At 45.0% G+C, this 27,245-nt stretch overlaps 1 protein-coding gene across 1 annotated transcript in view; it reads right to left on the bottom strand.

Moving 5' to 3' along the window:
* SERGEF (secretion regulating guanine nucleotide exchange factor) overlaps window positions 1-27,245 on the bottom strand; it is a 237,256-nt gene that overhangs the window by 195,896 nt on the left and 14,115 nt on the right. Inside the window, 3 exon segments of the mRNA XM_040495690.1 lie at window positions 16,986-17,144; window positions 21,788-21,850; window positions 24,620-24,733. Coding sequence (XP_040351624.1) covers window positions 16,986-17,144; window positions 21,788-21,850; window positions 24,620-24,733 — 336 coding nt within the window.

The following is a 27,245-nucleotide window of genomic DNA, read 5'->3' as shown; positions in this document are numbered from 1 at the left end:
CTTGGAGGCAGAACCAGGTATTCACAATATTCAACACATCATTATTGCCCACTATTTATATGCCAGGTGCTGTCCCAGGTGCTAGGGGCCACAGCCATGAACAAAACAGAACTCTTCTGTCCTTCCTTCAAGGAATATTAAAGCAGGAGGAAGACAGGCAAATGACCAAAAACCACACAAAACATATGCCCCAGCAAATGACTCTAAGTGCTATAGAGAATATAAAGTAGAGAAAAGGAACAGGCAGAGCTGGGGAGGGTGGCAGAGGCCCAGGACCAGCACCTAGCTCCCGACTCCCCATCTGGTGCTTTTCCTCTGTTGCACACCACCTTGCTTAAATGAAGAATCTTAAGTTTAAGAGAACTCAGCCAACCCATGTAGGAGCAATGAAACTTGCTCTAACTACCTCTCAGGACTGTGATGAAAAGTAAGGGAGACAATAGACATGAAAGTATTTTGTAAACTCTAGCAGAGGTGTTAGTAATATTACAACCATCACTTTTTCTCTAAAGCCAGATTGTGAAGGACCATCAAGAGAGGCTGGTCTGTGAGTCCCAGCTCTCAGAGGGTTGCTCTGGCTGAATGAGTGGGTCCCCTGCTCCTCTAAGGGTCCAGGCACACACCAGGCCGCTGGTCATACCCAGCGCTTGCTTGGTGCCCGGAGAGAACTCTCTGGTGGAGGCTGGGGGCTCTGCAGATGTTTCCCAGCTCATGTCACATTCAAACTCCAGAGCTTCTTCGCACACTTTTAGACTCTTATTAATAACATTTTAAAATGCAGATTGCTGCCTAATCTTAGCTGCGTAATTAAAAAAAATAATCTTGCTACTCTCCCTCCCAGCAAGGAAGGAAACTATACCCCAGGGCTTCTGCAGCTAAGAATCACACCCTGCAGAAGAGCTAGTAGGAGGCTCCAGTGGGGATGGGGGCAGGGGAATGGGGCGGGGGGGGGGGGGGGGCCAGGAAAAAAATTAACTCTTTACTTTCGAGAAAACGAGAATGAGGCTGAAGGAGAGGAATGATTTGCCCCAGGACACACAATGCGTTTTGGCAGAGCCAAAACTAGAATCCCTCTGCTTCCCTGCTTCCCTCTGTACTGCCTTGTGGGGAGAAGGAAGGAGGAAGACCTAAGTTTTTCAACAGTGAGAATCATACCTCTGTCCTTCTGCAGTTAGCGCTATTCATCTGGAGAAGTAGTTACAGGTTTCAGATGTTCAAGATGATCAAGGGAACAAGTCTCAAAATTCTTTACATTCATTACAGACTCACTCATAGAAGGAAGGGACCTCAGAGCACTCTATCCTGTCTGCTTCTGCTGGGGAAAAGTGAGGCCCGGAAAAATGAGGCCCAGGAAGAAAAGTGACTTACTTGCCCAAGGGTAAATAGTGAGTTAGAAGCGAAACAAGTCTAGAACCCAGACTACCCTGACTTCTACTACATCCTGTCCACAGCTTCTGAGAAAGGCACCAGTAACGTCTCACAGCCCCCACTGCTACCTGCATCAACTAAGGCTTTCTGGGATCCTTGGCAGAAAAGAAGAGAGACGGGTGAAGCTCACGCAGTCCCTCACTGCCTTTTTCCCTGGAATGACTTTCTGGAAGGCCCAAGGGCTGGGTGAAAGAAAGACACACATTCCCCACCCCATCTCCTCAGGGTCCTCCTCTCCCTACCTAGAGCTGCTGCCCTAGCCCTGGCCTCCACCTTCAGTCACCGTCCATTACAAAAGGTCATCAGCAGCTTCCATCTCTATGAAGTTACAAAAAGAGAAGGGAAAAAAGGCCAGGTGCTGCACCCAGCTGTTGGCGAGGCCGCATTTTCTGCTGCCGATGATGACTCACAATGCCCAAGCTGCAGGCTGGAGCTGGGAATGAGACCTGAGAGGCTGGTTTGCCGAGGAAAAGGAAAGACGCAGTTCCCAAGCACACTGGCCTGCGGAGAAGAACACTTAAGTCCTTCAGTGAAATCCCAGCACCTGGCTGTGGGAACACAGCTCCCCCTGCAGACCACCCTGAGGCCCTGCAGGAACAGGCCCAGAGACAAACCATAAACTGGGACGTGAATCCTGCAAAGCTCACCATAGTATTAAAACTGTCATGTAGAGGGGCGCCTGGGTGGTTCAGTCGGTTGAGCGTCTGACTTCAGCTCAGGTCACGATCTCGCGGTCCGTGGGTTCGAGCCCCATGTCGGGCTCTGGGTTGATGATGGCCCAGAGCCTGGAGCCTGCTTCCGATTCTGTGTCTCCCTCTCTCTCTGACCCTCCCCCATTCATGCTCTGTCTCTCTCTGTCTCAAAAATAAACGTTAAAAAAATTAAAAAAAAAAAAACTGTCATGTAGAAAGCTAGGACTCCACCTCTGAAACCCCAAAAAATCCCACAACCCCCCAGAAACACTACTTGCACTCCAAAGAGAAACTGGCTTTTGGTTACTGAGGGGTGCAGATTAAGACCTTCAAACAGGGGAGACAAAGTTTGCCCCAAAGCTTTCAGTGGGCAAATAATTCACCAGGGGCAGGAGCAAAGAGGGGAGGGAGCCTGTCCTGGGATGCCAGTGTGTGCTCAACCAGTGAGAATGTCTTGGGACATGACTTTGGCTGGTGCCTCTCAAATTTCCTCCAAGTGCACCCGCAGGGAACTCTCCCGGGCTCTTCGTGACAGGTGAGCATAAAAGACCTGTAGGGATCCTAACAGAGCTGCACTCACAAATAGGGGAGCACTCTCCCACTGCCATGTCTGAGGGCCCTTCAAGGGCAAGAACTGAGCAGCAGGACAAGGTAAGGAGTGACCGGTGGAAGTGAAGCCCACTCCACACACAATGGCTCAGGGATTTGCCACTCGCATCAAACCGTGTCAGTAATGAGCATCGCCAGAGGAGGCCACTGAGGAGAACCCATTATGACCCAGCAGCCACCAGAAAAGGCAAGATAATCACGAGACCTGGAGGCCTGGTAATTTCAATGGAAGGGGTTGGGAGAGGCGTGAGATCAAAGACTACTGTCAAGGCTGATGTGCATGACAAACACTGCATTTATATTCAAGTTGCTCATCTGCAGGTGCGTGGCCTCGGAATGTGTGAAGGTCCCCCAGGCCAGATCCACGGTGGGACAGCCTGTCCTTCCCTTCCACATCTGCTCATCACCCTCCCACTCTGCTTCTGCTCCCATCTGTCCTTCAGGCACCAGAAGAAACACTCTTTACCAGTGCCCCACCTGCCAAGAAACTCTAAGTCTCCAGTGTGACCTTCTGTGAAAACCTGACATGGTTGAAGTCTCCCTCCAGTGTCACTCACCTCTGGTCACACCAGAGACAGTAAGTAACCAAAGCTACAGTGCCTTCCTTGGAGAGGCTGACTTTTCCATGGCCAGAGACTGGGAAAGGCATCTGCTGCACAGGATTTTTCATTTCATAGGATCAGCTCCAACCAAATCAGCAAAGCACTGTTACTATGGACCATCTGCCAGGACCCGGAAACAGCCTGGTTACATAAAGGGGCTGGTGTAATGAAATTTATTAAGCTGGATTCTTCCTCTATAAAGGCAATGAAGCACTTGAAGTCTCTCTTAAGAGGGGCGATGTGGGGCAGTGAAGAGGCCCTGGGCACAGGTCCCACTGGGTTCCAACCCTGGCTCTGCATCCATTAGCTTTAGAACCATTTCCCTGGGGCTTGTTTTCCCACATTTCTAACAAGGAGAAGATGGTCCCCTGCAGCATTAAAATTCCACGACTTATTATTGTTTTCACCAACATGGCAAAAAAGTCTGACTTTGATATTAATTTTGTACAACAGGGTTAATTTGCTTTTTAAAAAAAAAAAAAAAAAAAAGAGGCATCCTGCCTATTTGTGGGCTTAAAAGGGAGAAGTGCTGAGTGGAGCCACTGACTCTGGGGCTGCCTGGAGGAAAGCGCACAGATGAGAAGCCAAAGGTTGGAACTTTCTATCTGCCCAGGCAGGAAGGACACAAGCAAATCTCCGGCAATTTCACTGGGAAGTGGTACTACTCTGACTCCCTGCCTGTGCACACAGCGCTTTCCAGCTCACAAAGTGCATTCACATCCAGGATCTTATCTGGTCTTCACAACACCCTCGAGTTGACAAGGTGATGTTGTCTGACCCCCACTGCACACTGAGCACTTTAAGGCTAAGTAACCAGGTAGGGTGAGCCCATATCTCTTAACCTCTCTTCAGTTTCCTCCCATGTAAAATGAAGCGAGCCTTACTCAGCAAGCTTTGTGTAAGGATTAAATAGATGATTCTGTAAAGCCCTGGCAGAATGCCCGACACACAGTGTGTCTCTGATAAATGTGAACAGCCCTTCCCCACACACCCCCATCTCCTCAGGGAGATTAGGATAAGCCCCAAAACTGCTCATTTTTAGACCTTTAAAAAATGCTTATTGAAGGCAAAAGGACGGCTTCCTCAGTGGCCTTCCATGTGGCCCAAGACAGCTCCCCAGAAGGTAGACCAATGAGCCAGCTAATGCCAGTCCCTGCCAATCTCGTGCATTCCAAGAGTCACCTCGTTCATGGGGGATGGGGCCCCCACTCCGACAATCCAAACTACCTAGAAATCAGCCACAGAGATGAGACCTGAAGAGGAAAGCAAGCATGAGGCTGCAACAGAGGAGCCTGCAAGAGCCACCCGGAGGCAGGGCCTTTCCTTCATCGCTCCCACTTGTCACCACCACCACCCCCACCCCCACAGAAACCTCAGCTTCTCCCTCCACTGCTCACAGATAAAGCCTGAATAAGGACCCATGCCTATTATACCTGAACGCTTCCAGTCCCTTCTACCTGGCCCCAAGCTAAGCAAACGATGCCCAGGGGCGCCTCCCACTTCTATACCTTCGTTTCCAGTATTCCTTCTGCCTGGAACGCCTTCTCCTCACCTCTGCCTACTCAACAAATATTTGTTGAATAATAGGGTGAAGAAATGAAGGAAGGAATGTGTGAATGAACGAATGACGTAATATATCTCTGTGAGGCAGAAGAATTAGAAATTCTGAATCTCATTTAACAGACGAGGAAATTCAGGACCAGAGAAGTTAAATGATTTGCCTAAGATTACACAGCCAAAAAGCAGCCAAATAGAACTTGTGCCTGGCTCCTCAGGCTCTTTTGGCCACATTAGGCTTCCTCCTAAAGTAAAAAAGTCACTCTCAGATTAGGAAAAAGCTGACCCAAGATTCCTCAAAATGGGCCACTTTCCTCTTGGCACACATCTAAGAGCACTTTACGGCACTGGCTGTCACTATGATTATTGACAGCTCCCATGAGACAAGCAAGGTCCCCTGAGAAAGGGCAAGCACAGTGCCATCTGTCAAGAACCTAAAAATGATGGTGAAATTACAGGCCAGTCACTTAAAGCATGCTCACTTTTAGAAAGCTCCTGGAACAAATCAATCCCCACCAGGAAAGAGGAGAAGGATTCCTTGAATGGAAACTGAATCCTCTGCCTGGGACCTGTGAGCCCTTCCCAGAACCATCTGGTGAGCTCGCAGCATGACTGGTGTCCCCATCCACTGTGGACAGAAAGGGAAACCAAGGACCCAAGGCAAGGCCTTGGAGACACACAGGGTCAAAGCTGGCCCTGAGACCGTAGGGCACCAGACATCACTGTCAGCCTCAGGGAGCTGAGGCTCGCTGCCCTGGGCTCCTCCAAGAAAGCAGGAAGAGGGCAGGGCCCCAGGCTGAGTCTCCCAAGCACAGCCACTGAAATGGCACAGCTTCCCCATCCAAAAACTGCAGCTGTCCCATGCAATTCACACTCGCTGAGCCTCTCCTCTATGCCAGGCGAGACCCAGAGGTGAATAAAACAGAACAAGTCCCTCACCCAGGAGGGTCACGTTTGCTGAGAAGACACTGACAACAAGCAAACAAATAAAGGTACCATGGTTTCAGGCAGTGAAAACTGCTACAGTGCAAAATAAGGCAGGGCAGGGAGAAGAGTGTGCTGAGAAGATGGTGGTGGCTACTTCTGATGGGGGGGGGGGGCAGGGTGGGCCGCTATGCGAGGTGACGATGGGCAGAAAGTGCCCAAGTGCGGCAGTAGCTCCATGGGGACCAGAGATGAGCACTCTTGGCAGAGGAACTGCTGGAGCACAGGCACAGAGACTCGGCCTCCCCTCAGCCTCCACCCAAACCTGCCAGGACAGCCTGCCCTTCACTGCTTCTAAGGCCTCCTCCCCAGCAGCCCACCACCATGACTCCCCGACTCCCGGGATGAGAGAACAACATTTGCTCCTCCCTGCCCTGAAGCTTGAGTCATCTGCCACATTTCCAGCACACTTTGAAAGGCGGCAGCACGATGCAATGAAATGAATCGGACTTTTGACACCACACAGAGCTTGGCTGAAGTGTCCGTTTTGCTTAACTATCTGTGTTACTTTGGACAAGCCACTCAGCCTCCCTGAGCCTCAATTTCCTCACCTGCAAGGCAAGGGAAGTGAAGCCTACCTCACAGAGTTATGAGGAGTATGTAACCAGCAGCACCTGGCAGAGTACCTAGCACATGGTAAGTGCTTGGCAAAGATTGGTCCCCTGCCCTACCTGACCCCCTTGGAAATTAAAACAATTTTTTTTGTTCAACCAATCGTGTCAACTCGTGTCTTACTGCACCTACCTATCTGTTGGGTGTGGAGGCTGTGAGATGACCCTTGAGGAAGATCCCATCACGGCACAGCCTATGGAAGGGCCCTGGCCCAGAGAACTGGGCTGACAGGCAGGAGCAGAGAAGACAACAGACACGACCCTCACTGCACGTGCAAGGATGAAAATCACCAGGACCAGACACTCAAAGAAACCAAGATCAAGGCGGACACTTCACTGTGTCCTCTTCCCTTCCCACCTCTGGCTCACTGGCCCAGGGCCCAGGCCCTTGTCTCCTGGCTCTCCTGGGGGGCAGCCAGCTAGAGGCCAAACCAATCTCAGTTCTCCTCACAAGCGAGGAGACAATCAGGTATTAACTCACAGCAAGACCTTAGGTAACCTCTTCTCTCTTTGGGCCTGAGCTTTCTCATCCATAAAAAGAGGGCCTGGGTGACCTCTAGGTCAGATCTGACCTTGCTAATTCTGACTCTGGATGCTGGCCCTACTCACCTCATCCCAAGGCTGTCTGCCTGCCCACTGCTGCCATCTGGTGGCCCTGTAGGCCCAGCTGCACTTGGCTTTGGCCAGGCTGCCCGGCATGCCCCTTATTCGAATGATCCTGCTTCAAAGGGTGGATCTTGCTTCTGCTTCAGCTGGACACACTCTATACTTCTATGGACCACAGATCAATGGGTATTCATTGCCAAACATAAAAACCAAAAATAACACCAGAACTTCATCTCTCTAGCAGAGATGACACCACTGTAGCTGAGAACCTGACCTCCCTGCCCAGAGAGAGGAAGGAACTGCCCAAGGTTGCACAGATCAGCCATAATTCCACTTAACCACAATGCTTAGGGCTGATGGGCACCCTGGAAACCAAAAATAAAGCCAGCCCAGGGCCAAGGAAACAAAGCCTTTCAAAGTTGGGAAACAAACTGTCAGGATTCCTTGCAAACCTCAAGAAATGGTAAGACCAGGCATGGGAACATGTGAGCACTGCTTGAAATGATGCACTGGAAATAACAAACTGGAGGTACCCGGGGCATCTATCTCCTAACCTTGGAGGGCATCATTCATGCAGACACCTGCAGGCCTTCCATAAGCCAGCCTCCAAGTCACCACCACAGCACAGATCCCAATCGAGGCAGAAACCAGAAAACAAGGAAGACACACTGGGGCAGCGCCACGTGTTTGCACGTGCTTCTCCCACCAGACATGAACTCCTTGGGGTAGAGTTATATCTTTCCTTCTCTATATCCAGGCCTCTCAACACCTGGCCAGAGCAGCTTGGTAAAGTATATCCAGGCAGATCTCTCAGGTTCCTGCACAATCGTCGGAACTGTCTACGTTTTTTGGACTCATGTGACCACACTCTTGGCTCTTGTCTGCAGCCTTCTCCTAAACGCTATAGTGCAGACCCTGAAAAAAACATACTGTGTGACTTTAAATAGGTCACTTGCCTTTTCTTGCCTCTATCATATCATAACTGCAACATAATAGGGGTTCTACCAGATGATCTTCAGAGTCCTTTTAATACTAAAATTCTAGAATTTGAAACCAAATCAGGGCAAATCAAGGCAATTCTCCTGAAGAGCAGATAGCACAGTGGGAAAGAGGAATCAAACAATGCTTCCCTCTAGTGGTGTAATGCTGTCACTACACCCTCTCAGCTCCAAGCCCTATCAACAAACTATATTCAATCCCCACCTCGACTTTGAACAGGAAAAAATCAGCTCGCACTCAATGCAGAGGAGCAGTAAAGAAAGCAAGGCCACCAGGAACCTATGAGGCCCTGAGCCAATCCAGGACAGTGGAGAAACCCCCATCTTTCAGAACAAGCATAGCTTGAAGCTCAAAGGACCTTTTGTGACCTCCAACTTCCCTCTTCAGATGAGGAAACCAAGGCTCAGGGATGTTCAGAAGGGACTTGTCCGAGGTCACAAAGCTGACTCATGACTAAGCCAAAAATAGATCTCTGCGTTCCTGCCTCCTTCTATAGTCTCTTGCCTCACCTCCATGCCTCCCAAGTGAAGCCCATGGAAGTGACTTGTCAAGGACATACACCCAGGAAAGGGCGGTGAAGGGGCTAGTTCCCTGCACAGACAGGCAAGAAATTTTATTCAATTAATCTTAACATTCAATCAGACTTAACCAGACTGCAAACTATTTAGCATAAAAATATAAATGAAAATAAAAGCCTCACATAATCTCACCATCAGAGAGAAAATTCTCGTTGTTTCCTTCTAGTCTTTCCTATGCAAACATTCTTTACAAAAAAAAAAAAAAATAGAAGTTATAATGAGGTAACTTATTGTAAACTACTCTTCACTTACTATATAATGAGTATATTCTTCTGTCATTAAATATCCTTCTAAGGCATTCTATTTAACAGCTATCTATTCTAACATATGTTGTATCATTTATTTTAACTGATCCCCCTACAATCCCTCTTTGTGTCCACACATTTGTTGTCATTATAAATCAGGCTGCAATGAATGGCATTATACTTAATCTTCCAACAGCTCCATAATTATTTCTTTAGGCCAGTTTTATTTGAATATAGGATAGAATTTCAGAGCCATAATGGTCCTTAGAGATCACTACATCCACAACTTCCTATTGCCCAGATAGGAAGAAAGGGACCAGGGGGGGTTGTGTCTTGCCAGAGGACAAAAAGAAAGCAACAGAACCAAGTCCCAAACTCTCCACCCATTAAAATGTGACTTTCCCAAAGGATTTCGCACCCTTCTCTGACCACTCTCCCCCACACTGACCTCTCCTTCCCTCGAAACCCTAGAGCTTTCAGTGTCTTGGCCACTCTTCTGACTCTTTGCCACATTCTTTTTTATTCTTCTACTAAGTATTTCATTTGTTCATCCAACCACAAGCTTCCTGAAGTATTTTATATTCCAGATTTTATATTCCCCTGTATTCTATAGCTTAGTGCTAAACATTTTTTTTTCAGTTTATTTATTTACCTTGAGAAAGAGAGAAAAAACTCAGGAGGGGCAGAGAAAGAGAGAATCCCAAGCAGGCTCCACACTGCCAGCACAGAGCCCAATGGAGGGCTCGAACCCACGAACTTCAAGTTCATGACCTGAGCCAAATTCCAGTCAGACTGACTGAGCCACCCAGGCACCCCTGTAGCACAGTGCTATATACATATAAGTAAGCATTCCACAAATAACTGCTGAAGGATCAAGGATAACTAAGAATTTCCTTCCTTATTGTTTAGAAGAATCAAAAATTGGAGAAAGATGCTAATGAGTAAGAGCATTCTGAGATACATACTTGGAATCAGAATAGCAGGCTTAGGGACCAGATTCAAGTTTTAGCTCTGCCAGTCCAGTAGACCAAGGAAAGGCAGCTAACCAATTAGGGACTTGTCTGTGACACAAGGATAACACCCATGTTGCCACTTCACATGAGAAAATGGATACAAAAGCGCTATATAATGATAAAAGTGGTCCGTAAGAACTATGACTGGGCACCTGGGTGGCTCAGTCATTAAGCATGTGACTTCAGCTCAGGTCATGATCCCACAGTTCATGAGTTCGAGCCCCGCTTTGGGTGAGTTTGAGTCCCACTTCAGGTGAGTTTGAGTCCCACTTCCAGGGAGCACGAGCCCTGCTTCAGGTAAAACGTGAACCCCAGAGAAGCCCCACTTCTCGCTCTCTCTGCCCCTTGTGGGATTCTCTCTCTCTCTGTGTCCCTCACTCACTTGTGCCCTCTCTCTCTCAAAAAAAAAAAAAAAAAGAACTATGATTATATTATCATAAGCAGAAATGGAGCTGCTTCTCTGAATCCTAGAATGGCCTCCTAACCCTTGCTCCTGGGCACCATCTCCTAGTTTCTGCTCCACACACAAATCTGTTAAGGGAATCTACGGCTACACATTTCAGGTAAGAATCAGTTTTCTTGAAACAACTTCATGTACAGAAAGAACTGCTATTCCTGGTTCACGTCCCTGGGTTGATTAGTAAAGCCATCCACATCTCCTCATCATCTCTGGAAAGAATATGACAAGGTGGAAAGAGCGCCGGATCGAGAGCTTTGGGATCTGAGTTCTGCCCTACCTCCTTCACGCCCTTCCCCTCATCAGTCCTCAGTTTCCCCATCTCTAAGCTGAAGGAGTTGGGCCTGATGAGCTCTAATTTCCCATCCATTCCTGACATTCTAAGGATTCTAGGATAAAAACTAATGACTTTAATGAGAAGCAAAAACTATTCATTTCAAAATAGTCCTTCGGGCTCGGTTTGACTTTCAACCATTGTGTTTTCAGAGTTCTAAAGCAAAAACATCATGAATTCCAAAGCATCTGCTTTAAATAGAGCCCATGAGGTCAGAATCTCCTGAGCTCGGTTGAGGTTTCACGATACATGGTCCCAAAGAAGATGGAGTAATATACACTGTCACCCTACTCTAGAAAGGATCTTGGCCCCAAAACAGAAAAATCAGCATTAGATATATTTATAAACACAAAAAAAAAAAAAAATAGTGTGAATCAATTGCTGGGCTTGGATTTCACTAATGCTTAGACATCAAATAGAATAAAATATTTCTTGGCCAGTGACACTTGAAGAAAGGAGAGTGGCTAAGAGTTGGTCCCTTCCATGTGTGCCATGCAGTTCTCCACTTTAAAGAAACAAAAGAATAAAACATATCTCAATTAAAAGGATATAACCAAGAACCAGGAGTACTGTGATGGGAGGGGGGAAAATTCACTGAAAAGGAGAATCAGGTTGCCAGCTTAAATGCTGCCATAAAGTCACCTTCTCTCTTCTTTCAGTTTTCCCATCGGCAAGGTAAGGAGATGTCTTCTTCCATCTCGGATTCTCTAAAACCTCCAACTCTCTAGGACTTTCTTTGGTGACATTGAAGAAAGTGAAGAATGTCAACAATCGTATGTGGGCTCACTTTCTCAGTCTATAGCCTTTGTGAGACCACAGGCTACTTTGGGATACTGCGTGGCTCAGGGAAAGCTTCCAGTATGAGGGAAGCAACCAGATTCCAGACACTCTGACCAATCCCACATTAAGGTCTGAATCTTGTGTAAATCATTCCCCTTGAGATTCTAATAAATCACCAGCAACCAGCACTTAGCATTTGTAAGCATTGATCTTTCCGCACTCTCCAGGAGAATCCTGAATCAACCTGTTACCTGTCCAGAGACATCCACATCAGTCCCACAGAGACTTCTGCCGGAAGGAGAAGATATGGGGCATGTGACCTCCAGAGAGCTCCAGAGCTTTCGAGAGCAGAGGAAACTAATGTGTACTGAACCGATACATGAGCCCAGTCCCCATGGATACTGGAAGATTTAAGACATCATCTCATTTAATCCTCACACAAGGTCAGCAATATTTCCCCATTTCCTGATGAGAAAATAAGCTCATTTTTTCATCTGCCCAACATTACTGAGTACCAAACTCATATGTGCCAATTACTTTGCCAAGCACTGGGGATATAATGCTGAGCGAAACCAATTGTAGTTCCTGCCCTTATAGAGCTCACAGTCTAAGGGGAGGAGGAATCTACAAAAAACAGCACACAGGAGAGGTTGTAGTGCTATGAGACAGATAAAAGGAAAAAGTGATTAGTCAGGGAGAGCAAGGGAAGGCCTCCCTAGGGAGGAAATGACCAAGCTGAGATCTGAGAAGAAAAGGATATAACTAAGTCAAAATGAAGAAGGGGCATAGGAATAAGTGTGCCAAATAGAGGGAACATGAGGTACAAAGGCACTATGGTGGGAAATACATGATGCATTCAAGATAGCAGGGAAAGGCCACAGTGGAGACTGGTTGGCTAGCCAGAGCTGGCATGGTATGACACAGGGCTAGCGAGGCAGGCAGAGGGCAGACCACATGGGGCCTCGCGGGACCACTAAGGAGTGTGTTTTCATCATAAGAACATTGGGAAGCCACTGCAACGTGAAACGATGGGTTTGTAAAGACCTTCCAACCGAGGTGTAGAGAACAGATTGGGGGGAAGGGAATGAGTGTAGGAGGATGAAGATGTCAGAGGCCACTGCAGGATCCAGGCAAGAGGTTTCAGGGGCCTGACCTACGATGGTGGCCACAAAGGTGGAGAGAGGCGGGGCTGCCCACCACCATGCACTCACGAAGGGGGCAAAGCTGAGACTCAGAAACCTAGGCCCGTCTGACTTCAAAGTCCACGTTGCTTTCTACCTTGCCATTTATTCATTCATTCAGCAATTTAGCTACTAACCATCTACTATGTGCCAGGCCTATGCCAGGTGCTGGGGACACAGCCACAAGCAAAACAGACACGGCTCTCTCAGGGTGGACAGTCTAGGCATTACAAGAACACAGATGGATATGTATGATTACAAATTGGGATGAGTAGCACGAAGGAACAATAGTCTGATCAGAGATTTTCACAGAAAAACTACCTGGGCGGCCACAAAGATAGATCTTCCTAACTCTTCCTAACGAAACAGCCACTTGCCAGCTATGTGTAAGTGAAAGACTTTGGGAACCTTTCCCTCTCAGAGCTGGGCACTGAGCATCGCCTCTCTGGACAGCGCATAAGCCCTCGGGGAAAGCTGGTATGTCTCAAGCCCTGCACAGACTCTGTTGACAAGGAAGTCTTTCTAAAAGTCTTGCTTATTCCTTAATATACTCACATATCCCAGCTTCAGGCACCCCTCACTTAGTTAGGTGTGTACAGAAGTTTACAATTACTGGGGATCTTTCACACAGACTCATTCATTTGAACCTCACGGCAGCCCCATGTAGAATGCAGGCAGGTTTTAACACACTGCGTGAGAGATGAGGAAATAGAGGCCTAGAAAGGTGAAGGTCGCCAAGCTAGGAAGGCACCCAGATCTGCCACCCAAATCTTACTAGAAGCACCTCGGGCCGGGAAATCATGACTCTCGGATGAGACAGCTGCAGGTCACTGGGCCTGGATAAAGACACCCAGGAGTCCCACGAAGTTCCTGAGAACAATGATCAGGGATATTAAGCAGCTTAGGAAAGGTTTCTAGAATGCAGCTCCTCCAGCCTGAGACACAGGTATCCTTGCCAACTTTCCCAGATTAGAACAGGTTCTCTTGGACTCTTTCCAAGTGCCTCTGACTAACAGAGAAAAGTATTTTTCCATCGCAAACACTGCAGGCAGGCACCAGTCTTCTGAAGGGGGAGGCAGAGACTGCATCCCAGATTCCCATACAGACAAGCTCTAAAGTTATCCTGATAGCATGTGAACTGCCCTAGCTAAGCACCTACCACCAGGGATGTGTGTGAGTCCTGGGCACCATATCTCAGTCTTGGCGAGAATAACATTCAGGGCCAGGTATTTCCTTGTTGTGGGGTGTTGCCCTTGCATTGCAGGATGTTCAGCAGCATCCCTGACCTCTACCAAATAGATGCCAGCAGCACCCCTCAGTTGTGACAACCAACTATGTTTCCAGATATTGCAAACATTCCCTGGGGCACAAAATCGTCTATGGTTGAGAATCATTGGTCTAGGGACCATGGAGATAGGGAAAAGCAGAGTCCGCTTCTCTGTCTGTCATCCTAACCCACTCCATTCCATCCCATCTCACTGGACAGATATATGGCCAGTGTGCATAGATCCTTCTTTTAATCAGGATCACACAACCAATGCCTTCCAGAATTAGACCGAGAGCAGCCCTGTGCTGATGTGGCCTGCCAGCAGGTCCCAAGAGCAATTCACCACTGGAGCTTGTACAACTACAGTCAAGTAACTCCTTGTTCCACTAATGAGCTGCTTCTGACCCTGTGAGCAAATCTTGTTCCCATTAATATGAGCAGCTGAGTCTGATTAAACCAGGAGCCCTGGGTGTTTCTTCTCAATGACACTGGGCCAGAGCAAAAGCTTCTACTGCCACTAGAAGGAGTGCAAAATTGGTGAATCAAAAAGCAGGAGACTCCCATTTACCCAAATTCAATACAAGAGCCAGGACACTCAGACAGACCAGCTTACGACCATTCTTGGACTAAGGGGAAAGTGACAGAGTATACACACAAGAGTACTGAATTAACAAGCTAATTAAACAGCTGAAACATTACCAAAAAATCTTGCTGTCAAGTGGAGGTGGAGATGTGAAGCTGAGCTCCAGAGCAGCTGGGGTGACTCAAACAGTGTTAGGGCCCTGGGTTCCAACCTCCCACCGGGAGGACTGGGCTTTAGCCCAGAAGTGGAAATCAGTATCAGTTACAATGCTACAAAGTTAGCACCCAAGAAGCAGCATCTTTGTGTCTTTCATTGGTCAGCTACATAACTGGCTAAGGGGTTTACTGACAAACTCAACCAAACTCACTGCCATTTGGTAGTAAGTGTATTTCATTGCACCGTAGTTCTTTGAAGACTGACTAACCATGAAACAGCCACCTGTTAACACCCAATTACTCACACTACTGCTACCTTCTATGACACTCCTGCGCGCTGTCTTAGCTCCACTGTTGCGTATCTCCTACCGTAATGTACCAAAGCTGGATAACAGGTCTCTCTCCCTTAATGGACAAGGGGCTCCTTGAGGGCAGGATTTAGATATACTACAAGGTATGGTACATAAACAGATCCTCACCATCGTATGATGGATGGACGGATGGAAGGTAAAGTCTTCCATGTCTATATTCTTAGACTTAGGCCTGTCTACACATTTTATGGAGGGTACAGCCCAGTTCTTTTCTCCTCTGTTTCTCCCACACTCACCACATTGCTCAATAGGTTCCCAATAAACAATAACTGATTTGGTTGGAGTCATGAATGCAAAGAGAACCAGTGATACCAAGGAAAGAGAGATCAGAAATCCTAGCTGTCCACCCTGACTCATATGCATTTGAATATTTACTCTCTTTCAACTAGAAAGTGAAGATACAGAAGTGAACAAGACTAATAATGGTGCCGCCCCTCACAGAGCTCAGTGTCTGGGGTAATAGACAAATATTAACAATTATACAAATAAACAACTACTATGCTTTAAGAAAACTTTGTGTAGGGACACCTGGGTGGCTCAGTCCATTAAACGTCCGACTTTGGCTCAGGTCATGACCTCACGCTTCGTGAGTTCAAGCCCCGTGTCAGGCTCTGTGTTGACAGCTCGGAGCTTGGAGCCTACTTCGGACTCTGCCTCCCTCTCTGTCTGTCCCTCCCCAGCTCACACTGTCTCTCTCTCTCACACACACACAAATAAATGAACATTTAAAAAAATTTAAAAAAAAAAAAAGAAGAAGAAAGAAAGAAGACTTTGTGTAGACAGTCCCAATCTTCAAGCAGTCTAAACCTCTTTGAGAAAAGTCATGATTTTTCCCCTATAGAGCAGCCTCTGAAGTGGTCAGTACAGAAAGTTTATTTTATGCCTTTGTTACACAGGCCTCTGTTCCAAAATGGTCATAAAATTTTTTAAAAGACCAATTAAAAGCATCATCGATATGAACACTCACAAGCGTATGTGTGTTCACATGTGTAGTATGTGGGACTTCCCAAGGATAACTGAAACTCACCCGAGCACCTACAAAAACCAGAAAGCACTGCAGTAACTAACAGTCACTAGGTAGGTATTTGGGAGCCTAGAGATCTGCGTGTAGCTAACAAGCAGGCCAAAGGCAGGCAAAGGGACTCCTGAGAACCCCTGAAGTTCAAGAGACTTTGACATGATAATAGATCTTGAGAATCACAAACTGCCTGTCTGAGAAACCCTACCAAAGTCAGCAGGAGCTGTGGGAAGGCAGGGAAGAAGAGAGGCCACAAAACAACAACCCCAGAGAACAAAATCAGCAATGTGGAGACCACAAAAGGAGAACTGCCCCACAGAGAAGACAAGAAAGAAATGGAGACTCAAGAGAAGATAAAGATGCCAACAGCTGGGTGGCATGGCACCATAAGGGAACAGCTGATGTCCAAACCAAAGGTTTGTTAGGGTTAATGGAAATTTAAATCAAAATATCATGCCAGCCGTAATTCAAAATAATGCTCCTGCCTCAATCTTGAAATACCAATCTTCAAGTTTCTGAAACCTTTAATTTAGACTCAGGTGGAAATGCAAGTAAAGTCATCTCTTCAGCTATGACAAGGCAAAGACTCCCCACCTCCCCAACAACCTGGACAAATTTCTGGGAACGTCTGCTGCAACAGGTTCCTTCTCAAAACCTCAAGGAATTCATGGGACCAGAAAGAGTTCATCTAACCTAGCCTTGCCTTTTTGGGTGCAGCCCTTTGATCCAGAGAGGAAAGGCTCCATATCTGGCTGACCACAGAACTCGATCCCAGATCCTCCCCATCCCAGTCCTTAAAGCTTTTCGTTGTCAAAACCTACCTACTTAGCCCTGAGCATTCATAGCTGTTTAGACAGCTGTCCCCTCCCGCCAAAACTGCTCTCACCAACCACAAATTCTCTGCTGCTCTCTCACCTGTCTGAGCAACCAGGTGTGTCCACCCACTCCAGACAGAAGTGACCTTTTCATTCTGAAAACAATGTGCTTCTATTTTCTGGGGCAGAGGAAGGAAAGCAGCCAAGGAAGCCAGTTGCCCATGCTTGTTGCTTCCCCAAACATACAGCTCTCCTGCATCTTAAACAAACAGAAGGGGAACAAAAGAGGTGAAGGAACATTAGTTCAAAATGATGGAAAATAACACAATCTGAAAAAAGAAAGTGGCTAAAAGAAGTTGTATTATTCTTATGCTACAACGTGGCCTACAGAAAGCAGGATACAAAATTCATGTACGGCATTTTAACGTAGAAGATTGTTTTTAATTCTATAAATAGGAAACGAGGCCAAATGTTCTTCCTAGTCTGTCAAGGAATAGGAACGTATGAGTTTATTTTTTCATTAATTCATTCAGCAAATATTTCTTGAACATCTACCCTAAGAAAAACATGTTTCTCCATTTTCTACATTTTTTTAATGTATGCTTGTATTACCTGTGGCTAGGAAAAATATGTATTAATTTTTTTAAATAACAGGTTAAAAGATACATTATTTAAGCTTAAACTTTTCTGACCTGGGAGAATTTCTCTACACGCCCTGTCTAGCAGAAAACATCATGCTGCTGCCTCCCTTCTGTGCAGCACCATAATTCACTGGAACCTCATAGTCCTCCTGAGGTATAAGCAGCAATGCGACTGACTGACAATGTGAATTAACAGAAAGACAGCAAATTCAGAGTCAAGTGATGCTGGCTTCTATTCCTGGACCTGCTAACTAGCTACTGACCTTGGGCAAATCACTTCCTAAGCCTTAGTTTCACCAGCTGAAAATCAGAGGGGAGGGCGGTTGGCCTAGAAGGGCAGGCAGTGTAATTGATGATATCAGCCACAAGAGAGACTTGTGGGCCACAGTGGCAAGCTAGAGGACACATACTAGTCTACGAGGCATTCACGTTCTAAACCATTTTTAACTGGAAGCCACACCAAATGGAGCCATAAACTACAAAATTTGGCCTAAGAACCTATACTTTATGACTCTTTGAATGGTCTCTAAGAGCTTTTGCAACCAAACCTAACATTCTAAGTTTCTACACTCTACTCTATAGCACACAGCACGCACATGTAGCTACTGAACACATGAAATGTGGACAGTCCAAATTGAGAAGTGTTGTAAAACCAAAAAAGTACAACAAATTACGAAGGCTTAGCACACAAAAAAAGGGGGGGTGGTGCCTGGGTGGCTCAGTGGGTTAAGCACTCGACTCTTGATTTCAGCTCAGGTTATGATCTCACAGTTTGTGAGATCGAGCCCTGCATCAAGCTCCGCACTGATAGTGCAGAGCCTACTTGGGATTTGCTCTCTGCCTCTCTCTCTGCCCCTCCTCCACACCCTCTCTCTCATGCACGCTCTCCCTCTCCCTCTCAAAATAAATAAATAAACATTGGAAAAAAAAAAAAAAAGAATGTAGCTCCTTAATAAAATTCATATTGATTACTGGTTTAAACAATATTGTGGATATACTGGGCCACATAAAATATATTATTAAAATTAATTTACCTGCTTTTTACTTTTTGAAATGGCGCACACATTATATTTTCTATTAGATAGCATTCTTCTAGAAGATAAATTAAGCAAGGGTTGGAGATGTTAAATGACTTTCAAGATCACATGGCTAATAACGAGTCAAGTGGAAGCGGAAACCAAGCCCTCTGTTTCCACTGCATTTTGTGACCTTCCAAAAAAGTTTTCCAGTGCTGCTTGCCATAGGGCAGTCTGGTAGAAAGCCAAACAGTATTAACAAAAAAGACATCAGACCAAGATTCGGGGCTCAAGTTCCAGAGCCACTATTCAATCTTTTTTTTTTTTTTAATTTATATATTTTGAGAGAGAGAGAAAGAGAGAGAACGAGAGAATGAGTGTGTGCAGAGTCCAATGTAGGGCTTGAACCCACGAACTGTGAGATCATGACCTCAGCTGAAAACCAAGACGTTTAAACTGACTGAGCCACCCAGACGCCCCTCAATAGCTCTTTGATACTGGGTGCATCATTTCACTTTCTGGGCCTGTTTCATCAGGTCTAAAATGAGGGAGTGTAAACCAGTGGAGCCATTTTATCACCCAGATGACCTTGCAGCACTGACATTCTGTAGTTCTACGATGTGAATCTGGTCTATTTCATACCCTGAGAGAGGGCAACCTCCAGAGTGTACAAAGTATGAAGATCCCTTATGAGGACCCCCTCAGCCAGTCTCAACCCATTTAATGGACTGGTTAGCTAACAAGATGCCACTCATAGTGCGCCTGTGTCTGTAATAAGCCTTCATTTATCTTAGTAAGTCTAAACCAGCTTTTTTGCAAAGACAAACTGTCTTCCACATGCGGATCATTACACTGTTGCATCAGCAGGCAAAATTAAATTCTCCTGCAATGCCAAATAATTATATAATCCACCACAACTCCAGAGAAAAGGTCTAAAGAGCAATGAGCAAAATCCAGTGTGTGGCAGCTCGAACTAGACCAGGAGAAAGGGATATTAATCTTGATCATTTTTAACCCACTTTTAAAGTATCAAAAACCAATTTCCTTTCTGAATGTACTAAAAATCACTAAATTATACACTTTAAAGAGACAAATTTTATGTATGAATTACATCTTTTTTTTTTTCTTTTTATGAAATTTATTGTCAAATTGGTTTCCATACAACACCCAGTGCTCATCCCAAAAGGTGCCCTCCTCAATACCCATCACCCACCCTCTCCTCCCTCCCACCCCCCATCAACCCTCAGTTTGCTCTCAGTTCTCAACAGTCTCTTATGCTTTGGCTCTCTCCCACTCCAACCTCTTTTTTTTTTTTTTTTTCCTTCCCCTCCCCCATGGGTTCCTGTTAAGTTTCTCAGGATCCACATAAGAGTGAAACCATATGGTATCTGTCTTTCTCTGTATGGCTTATTTCACTTAGCATCACACATCTTAATAAAATAAAAATTCAACATCCGTTTTAAAAACACAATAAAAGTGTTCCACAAATGAAATAATAAATAATTTCACTAATCATAAGATTTTCTAAGAAACTTTTAGCAAGCAATTAGAGAATCTCTAAGTTTACATAATACTTGCCATCAAATTAATCAGGACAGATTAGAAACATCTCTTAGTATACTCTTATTCTCAGAAAAGAATGCCTTGCTGGGGCGTCTGGGTGACTCAGTCAGTGAAGTGTCCGACTCTTGATTTTAGCTCAGGTCATGATCTCTCAGTTCATGGGATAGAGTCCCACATTGGGCTACACACTGATAGTGTGGAGCCTGCTTGGGATTCTCTCTCTCTGTCCCTACCCTGCTTATGCCATCTCTCTCTCAAAATAAATAAATAAACATTAAAAAAAAAGAAAAGAAAAGAATGCCTTCCTCAACCCTCACTGACTATAGGGCATGAACTAGTCACTTCTCACCCTGGGGCCTGCAGCCCTTCCTCTATAGAAGGAGAGGTGGGGCCAGATGCCCAGGGGAGTCCTTTATAGTTGGCATTCACTTCAACTCAACACTTGCAACATATATGTAAGTCTACCTAATATGAGACATAGGCTAAAAGTAGATTTTTCTTTTGTTGGTTGGTTATTTTGAATTTGTTAAATCACCAGTTATCTGTAGTTTAGAATGTATAATGTATTTAAACTCTCACACTATGGTTCTTGTATTTTGGAAACAGTAGCAGCTTCTCAGTTGGACTGCATTACAAATTTGATGTTGAAGAACGCACGTCACTGTTAATTTACACGTACTGTGTACACACCTTAATTTCCACATAAAACACTGAAAATACTAAGTGTGAAAGTCATTCCCCTTTGCTTAAAAAATGCCCTGCATTCAGCTCCATGTGAGAAGTCTTATCAAAATAAATCTCTCAGACCTCTTGTCTCAGTCTACTGGTAGGGATCAAGGCAATCTTGGCTTTGAAAAAAAACCTTTGGAAGAGGTCACCTTCACTTCCAAGAATATGTTGCATCGCCAATGGGAAGTTTGTACTGTATTGGTGGGGGGGTGTCAAATGGATGAAAGGATGCATAGTCAAAAAGAGAGATATAGTGTGAGAGAGTAAAACAGATTAGACAGAGATGGAGGGATCAAAGAGACGAAACAGACTAGAAATACATAAAAATACAAAATAGGTTAGAAAAATACATAAAAATACAAATAAATTAGAGAATTATGTGCATAACTCGATTTACAAAGATATACAGACACATAGATTAGATAGAAAGATACAAAGATGAAAGGTAAATAAAAATGGAGACAAGTAGATAAATAAAGAATAGATGAATACAGACAGAGCAGACAGGTAGATAAATAGACGAGAAGATAGAGGTGGATAAAACAGGTTAATCTGAGAGCAAACATCTAGAGAAAATACACAGTTGAATTAGACACCAAAATGGATCTGATGGATAAGATAACAATGTGATATATAAACTAACTATTGGCTGTGTGATTTGGCAATCACAATTACCCTCAGAGGAAGATATTATCCCTACTGTACAGTTGAGAGGAAAGGAAGTGAGCTGGTATTTCCTTCATGTATTTTCACCTTTACTTCTCACAACTATCCAGAGTACTTTGATAGATAAGACAACAGTCTCCGAAGGTAAAGAAACTTCCTAAGATAAGACCAGGGGTGGCAGCAGAATTCTGACTCAGCTCTTCCCTCCGTGTCCAACATCCACCACGCGAGGCAGAAATGGTGCAGAACTCTGAATGGCATGTTAGACTAAAAGAGCTGGTACCAACCCGTCAACGAAGCTGAGTGATCTGAGCCAGCAAGAACACAGGTTGCCTTAGAATTCTCCAGGCCTACAAAAAAAAAAAAAAAACATCTTTTGAAATCACATTCACAACAGAACAAACTGGGCAGAGAAGGAGCTCAGGCAGCACCACCAGGGCCCGGGAGAAACTTGCAGCCAGAGCAGGCTGGTCTAAGTTGGTGGCGCTGACCAAGAACACGAACGATATGGTGGGGAGACTAGTTACCTACCAAGGGACTGGACAAATAAGTTAGTGTACTGGAGATAAAGAAGCCAGATTTCTCACTAGCAGAGACAAGAGGAAAGGTACAGACATAAAAAGGTGGAAGGCTAGAATCGACCATGGGATAGTGGATTGTCTTAGAGAAATCATTGTAAACCATCATAGCTCCTGGTAGAAGCAGACAAATAGACACGGGTGTACATATGTGTAAATATGTGTGTGCACATGTCTATCTCCTAGCTCTGTCCATCAGCAGGCCTAGAAGCAACAAGATCTCATACATTCAGCTGCCATCACATGCAGGCAAACCCAAAACTCCAAAGAACACACAGGCAGAACTAAGAATTTGAACCTGCTTTCCAAATCCAGCACTTTTTCTCCCTTAATTATACTGTCTTCACTGACAAGTTATAATCCCAACCAACTCTGCTAGAAACTGTGGTCACTGGGTCTAACATGCAGAGAAATACAGTCTATTCTGCAACTCTTTTCTGACACTTTTTACGTTTATTTATTTTTGAGAGAGAGACAGACAAAGCACGAGCGGGGAGGGGCAGAAAGAGAGGGAGACACAGAATCTGAAGCAGGCTCCAGGCTCTGAGCTGTCAGCACAGAGCCTGGCACGGGCCTCAAACTCACGAGCCGTGAGATCATGACCTGAGCTGAAGTCGGATGTTTAACCAACTGAGCCACCCAAGGTGCCCCAGTCTTTTCTGACACTTTGTTTAATTAACTACTGTCTTAATAAAATGCCCTTCACACCTTCAAGTACCCTATAGAATGAGAAAGGGACAAAACAGGTGTTTCCAACACATTCATCAGAGAGGAAGCAAGAGGCCTTGTGGTCAGGCAAGGAAAGGACACCCAGGGCTGCAGCTCCAGAAGCAGTGGCAAGTAAGTAAAGATGGAGGAATAAAAAGGGAAAGACTGAGGGCAGGAAGTTCACGATCTATTCTAACGTCTCATCATAAAACTCCCCCAATCAACTTGGAACGTAAGCTGTGCCCTAATCAGAACCCAAACAAGTCATTTAAATCAAATAAAAGCATTTCTGATTTCTTCCAGTTACAAGTCCTATGCTGAAAGAGAAAGCAGACACAGTTCCTACCCTGAAAAAGCTCAGTCTTTGGCATGTGGGAAAACATATAAACAATTCATAATAATGCAGTACACTGTGCTATCCAGGCATGTGAAGAAAATGCAATGGTGTCTAAAGAGGGAAGACTCTTCACTGAGAAAGCTGTATCTGAGCTATGCTTTGAAAAATGATCACAACAGAATAAAGATTACCAGAAGGAACAGGAAGGAAAAGACATTTCAGACAGGGTTAACAGCTTACCCATAGACACAGAGGAATGAGAAAACAGGAAATGCCCAGGGAGCAGTGAATACCTAGATGAGGCAGGAAAAAATGTCTGGGAAGTATGAGTTTATTTTATGAATGCTTTCAAGGTCATGCGAGTTGGACTGCCTATCTAGCACTCAGTGCCCCCTTCTCCTTCTCTAAGAGTACCCTCCCCAACTCCACCACTGGGCTTCAGGGTGACCAATCTCACTGCCCGCTGAACAGGAGAGACTCCAGGACTTAGGAAAATCAGAACGACCCCAACACCTTGTGCATCACTCCCACCATGGCTTTCCCTTCCCTTCTTTCCCCACTTCCTATCCCACCCTCAAAAATTCCTCCTTTGCTCTCACCTAGAGGAGAGTAGAGGTTTCCTGTGCAAGTTTTTCCTACAGCCAACACTCAGAAGACTGGGCCACAAAGTAAGAGAGCAAGAAAGGAAGAAGAGGAGATACAGACATGGTGCTATATACAGAGAAAGAGAGGGGCCCACAGTGAAGAGCACAGAGCAGAGGGAGAGGTGAGCAGAGAGAGAAGCCGAAAGAGGCTGGGCCCCAGAGTGAAACCCCAGAGTGAAAAACAGGAGAGAAAGCCTACAGGCTAAATGACCAACACAGACACACCAACAGACCCATGGGCATAGTGCTCACTACCTACTCATGTGCCCATGTACAGAGATTTCCCTAGAGTAACACTCCTGGCCCCTCTCTCTACCTCCTCACTCACTCCTGCTCTCCTTTTGGGAAAGAGGAACTGGGCATGTGAGGCACAGTCCTTCTAGGTTCTCCCTTTGGGATGTGCCTACCTGCAGAGAGGGTGCCTCCTCATGTGCTCCCAGCCATGCAGTGAGCTTAGCGGGGCTGACGCCATGCAGCTGCCACAGTGCCTGGTGAGTAAATCCAATCTGGGATTCAGAATCTAGAGGCTCACTATTGCTACACATTATCTCCAAACACCTAAGTCATGTCTTCCAACCTAACTATTAACAGTTCTAGTGCTACTATTCTGGTCTCCACTTAACTGACTCGCATCTATCTCTCAACGGGCTGCAAACTCTGGCATCGAGGAAGGGTACTTTTACTGGGTTCGCAAAAAGTCTAACAAGACTAACAGACCAGCCAACACAGAGACTTAAGACAGAGGAACTAAGAAACAGCAAAAGCAAGATTCCATTTACCCATTTCCTGCCTGTGTGTGTCACTATTTCTTGACAAAGAATAAATATAGGACTCAAGAAATAAGGGCCTTACCTGTCACTCTGCTTGGCTCCTTTGCTGTCAAAAACAATGGGAGAGTCTGCCCAGGGCATAACCGCCGTCCAGATGATGCCAAACCAGTTCCCCACTGGAACACAATGCCACTTGCTTCCCAATGGAACAGAGGAGGAAATGAAGAAAATGCTTAATGGGATTACTACCAGATTGTTTTTTGAGCCTCGCTGTCATGGGAGATTCTCAATTCATTCTCGTTAACACGCCTACTAGGGACAGGCTCAGGGCTTCGAGGGGCCCTATGGCTTGGTTATCACCAAGTCAATCACAAGTCCAATCTTCAGGGCAATTTAAGACCATTCAAGAAAATTCCCACATACTAAAACTCCCTCCAAAAAATTCCAGGACATATGGCTCTTTCAGAGTCAAATTACTAGAACAACACCTTATTCATGACTAACCTGAAAGGACAACTCAAACTCCAGACCAAGCAGGAAAGAACCCTGATGATTATCAAGTCCATTCCTCACATTTAATAGGTGAGAAAATTGAGGTCTGGAAGAGAGGATGTGATCTGCCCACGGTCATCCTTGGGAGCTAGTAGCAGAGAAAATACTAGGACTCAGCTCTCCTAACACCTAATGCAGTGCCTTTTCCACTACACCAAGATAAATTCAATGACTCCTAATTACCAAATAAATACATATTTATGACTGCAAGATAGCTTCTTAATAGTCATTACTTCAGTGGAATGGTCTTTTATTTCCCTATCCACTGAATCTAATTCATGTGCCCATGTTCTGAACCTCATACAAATGTGTAGATGACATTTTATATATTTAATCTACAGTCAGATGTGTGTAACTAGGATCCGTCACCCAACAGCACATTAAGGTTCCACTCCTCTCAACGTATCCTACAAACAACAGTCCTTTAGGCTGTAAACAGACAAGTCTGCTTTGTGAAACATAAGTGATGATGACTGAGAACAATGTGAGCAAAACACAATACTCAAATAATACAGGGGCACCTGGGTGGCTCAGTCAGTTAATCATCTGACTTCAGCTCAGGTCATGATCTCACAGTTCTTGGGTTTGAGCTCCACATCGGGCTCTGTGCTGACAGCTCAGAGCCTGGAGCCAGCTTTGCATTCTGGGTCTCCTTCTCTTTCTGCCCCTCCCCCACTCACACTCTGTCTCTCTCCTCAAAATAAATAAACATTAAAAAAAAACACAATTGTTGAATACAAAATTTACCATCTCTTCCACAAATAAATTGCAAAAGGGTAAAAAAGGGAGCAAAATGAATCTTGAGACATCTGATACAGGATTAATAATCAGAATATATACAGAACTCTTAAAACTCAACAACAACAGGGGCACCTGGGTGGCTTAGTCCGTTAAGCGTCTGACTCTTGAGCTCAGCTCAGGTCTTGATCTCAGGTCATGAGTTCAAGCCCTGCATTGGGCTCCACACTGGGCATGAAGCCTACTTTAAAAAAAAAAAAAAAAAAAAAAACCCTCAACAACAAAAACCTGATTCCAAAAATGAGCAAAGGACTCGAATAGACATTTCTCCAAAGAAAATATACAAATGGTGAAATGCAGATATGAAAAGATGCTCAACATCACTCATTATAAGAGAAATGCAAAACAAAACCACAATGAGGTACCATTTCACAGTCATTAGGATGACTACTATTTAAAAAAAAAAAAACAACAAAGTAACAAATGTTGGCAAGGATGTGAAGTTATTTGGAACCCTTGTGCGCTACTGGCAGAAATTAAAATGGTATGGCCATTGTGGAAAAGGGTATGGCAGTTCCTCAAAAAAATGAAAATAGAATTACTATATGATCCAGCAATTCTACTTCTGGGTATATATCCTAAAGAACCAAAAGCAGGATCTCAACGTGATATTTGTACACCCACATTCATAGCGGCAGTATTCACAATAGCTAAAACATGGCAGCCACACAAGCGTCTGTCAACCGGTGAATGGATAAGCAAAATGTGACATATCCAAGTAATGGAATATTATTCAGCCTTAAAAAGGGAGAAAATTCTGACACATGCTACAAAATAGACAGACCTCGAGGACATTATGCTAAGTGAAATGAGCCACAAAAAGACAAATACTATACAATTCCACTTATGTGAGGTACCTGTATGAGTGGTCAAAATCACAGGGTCAGAAAGTAGAATGGTGGTTGCCAGGGGCTGGGGGAAAGGGGGGATGGAGAGTTATTGTTTAGTGGATATCATTTCAGTTTCACAAGATAAAAAAAGTTCTGGAGATACACGGTGGTAACGGCTGCACAGTAACGTGAATGTACTTAACATCACTCAACCGTACATTTAAAATGGCTAAGACAGTAAATTGTGTTATGTATATTTTATCATAATAAAAAAATTAAGAGGAATAAATATATATTTTTTAAAGTAGAGATACTTGACATACATATCCACCAACTGCAGTGTAGAGACATAATTCAAACCCTGATTTAAACAAACTGTTAAGAAATATATTTTTGAGACAGTCAAGAAAATGTAAACGCTGGATACTTGATCAAATTACAGATTTATTGTTAGTTTTCTTGTAGGTATGATGATGGCATTTTGTTAATGTTTTCGATAGAGTCCTTATCATTTAGAGATGCCTGCAG

The sequence above is a fragment of the Herpailurus yagouaroundi genome, unplaced genomic scaffold (assembly GCF_014898765.1).
Source record: "Herpailurus yagouaroundi ecotype Mexico unplaced genomic scaffold, PumYag 187, whole genome shotgun sequence".
NCBI lineage: Eukaryota > Metazoa > Chordata > Mammalia > Carnivora > Felidae > Herpailurus > Herpailurus yagouaroundi.
This window is presented reverse-complemented; position numbering and strand designations above follow the sequence as displayed.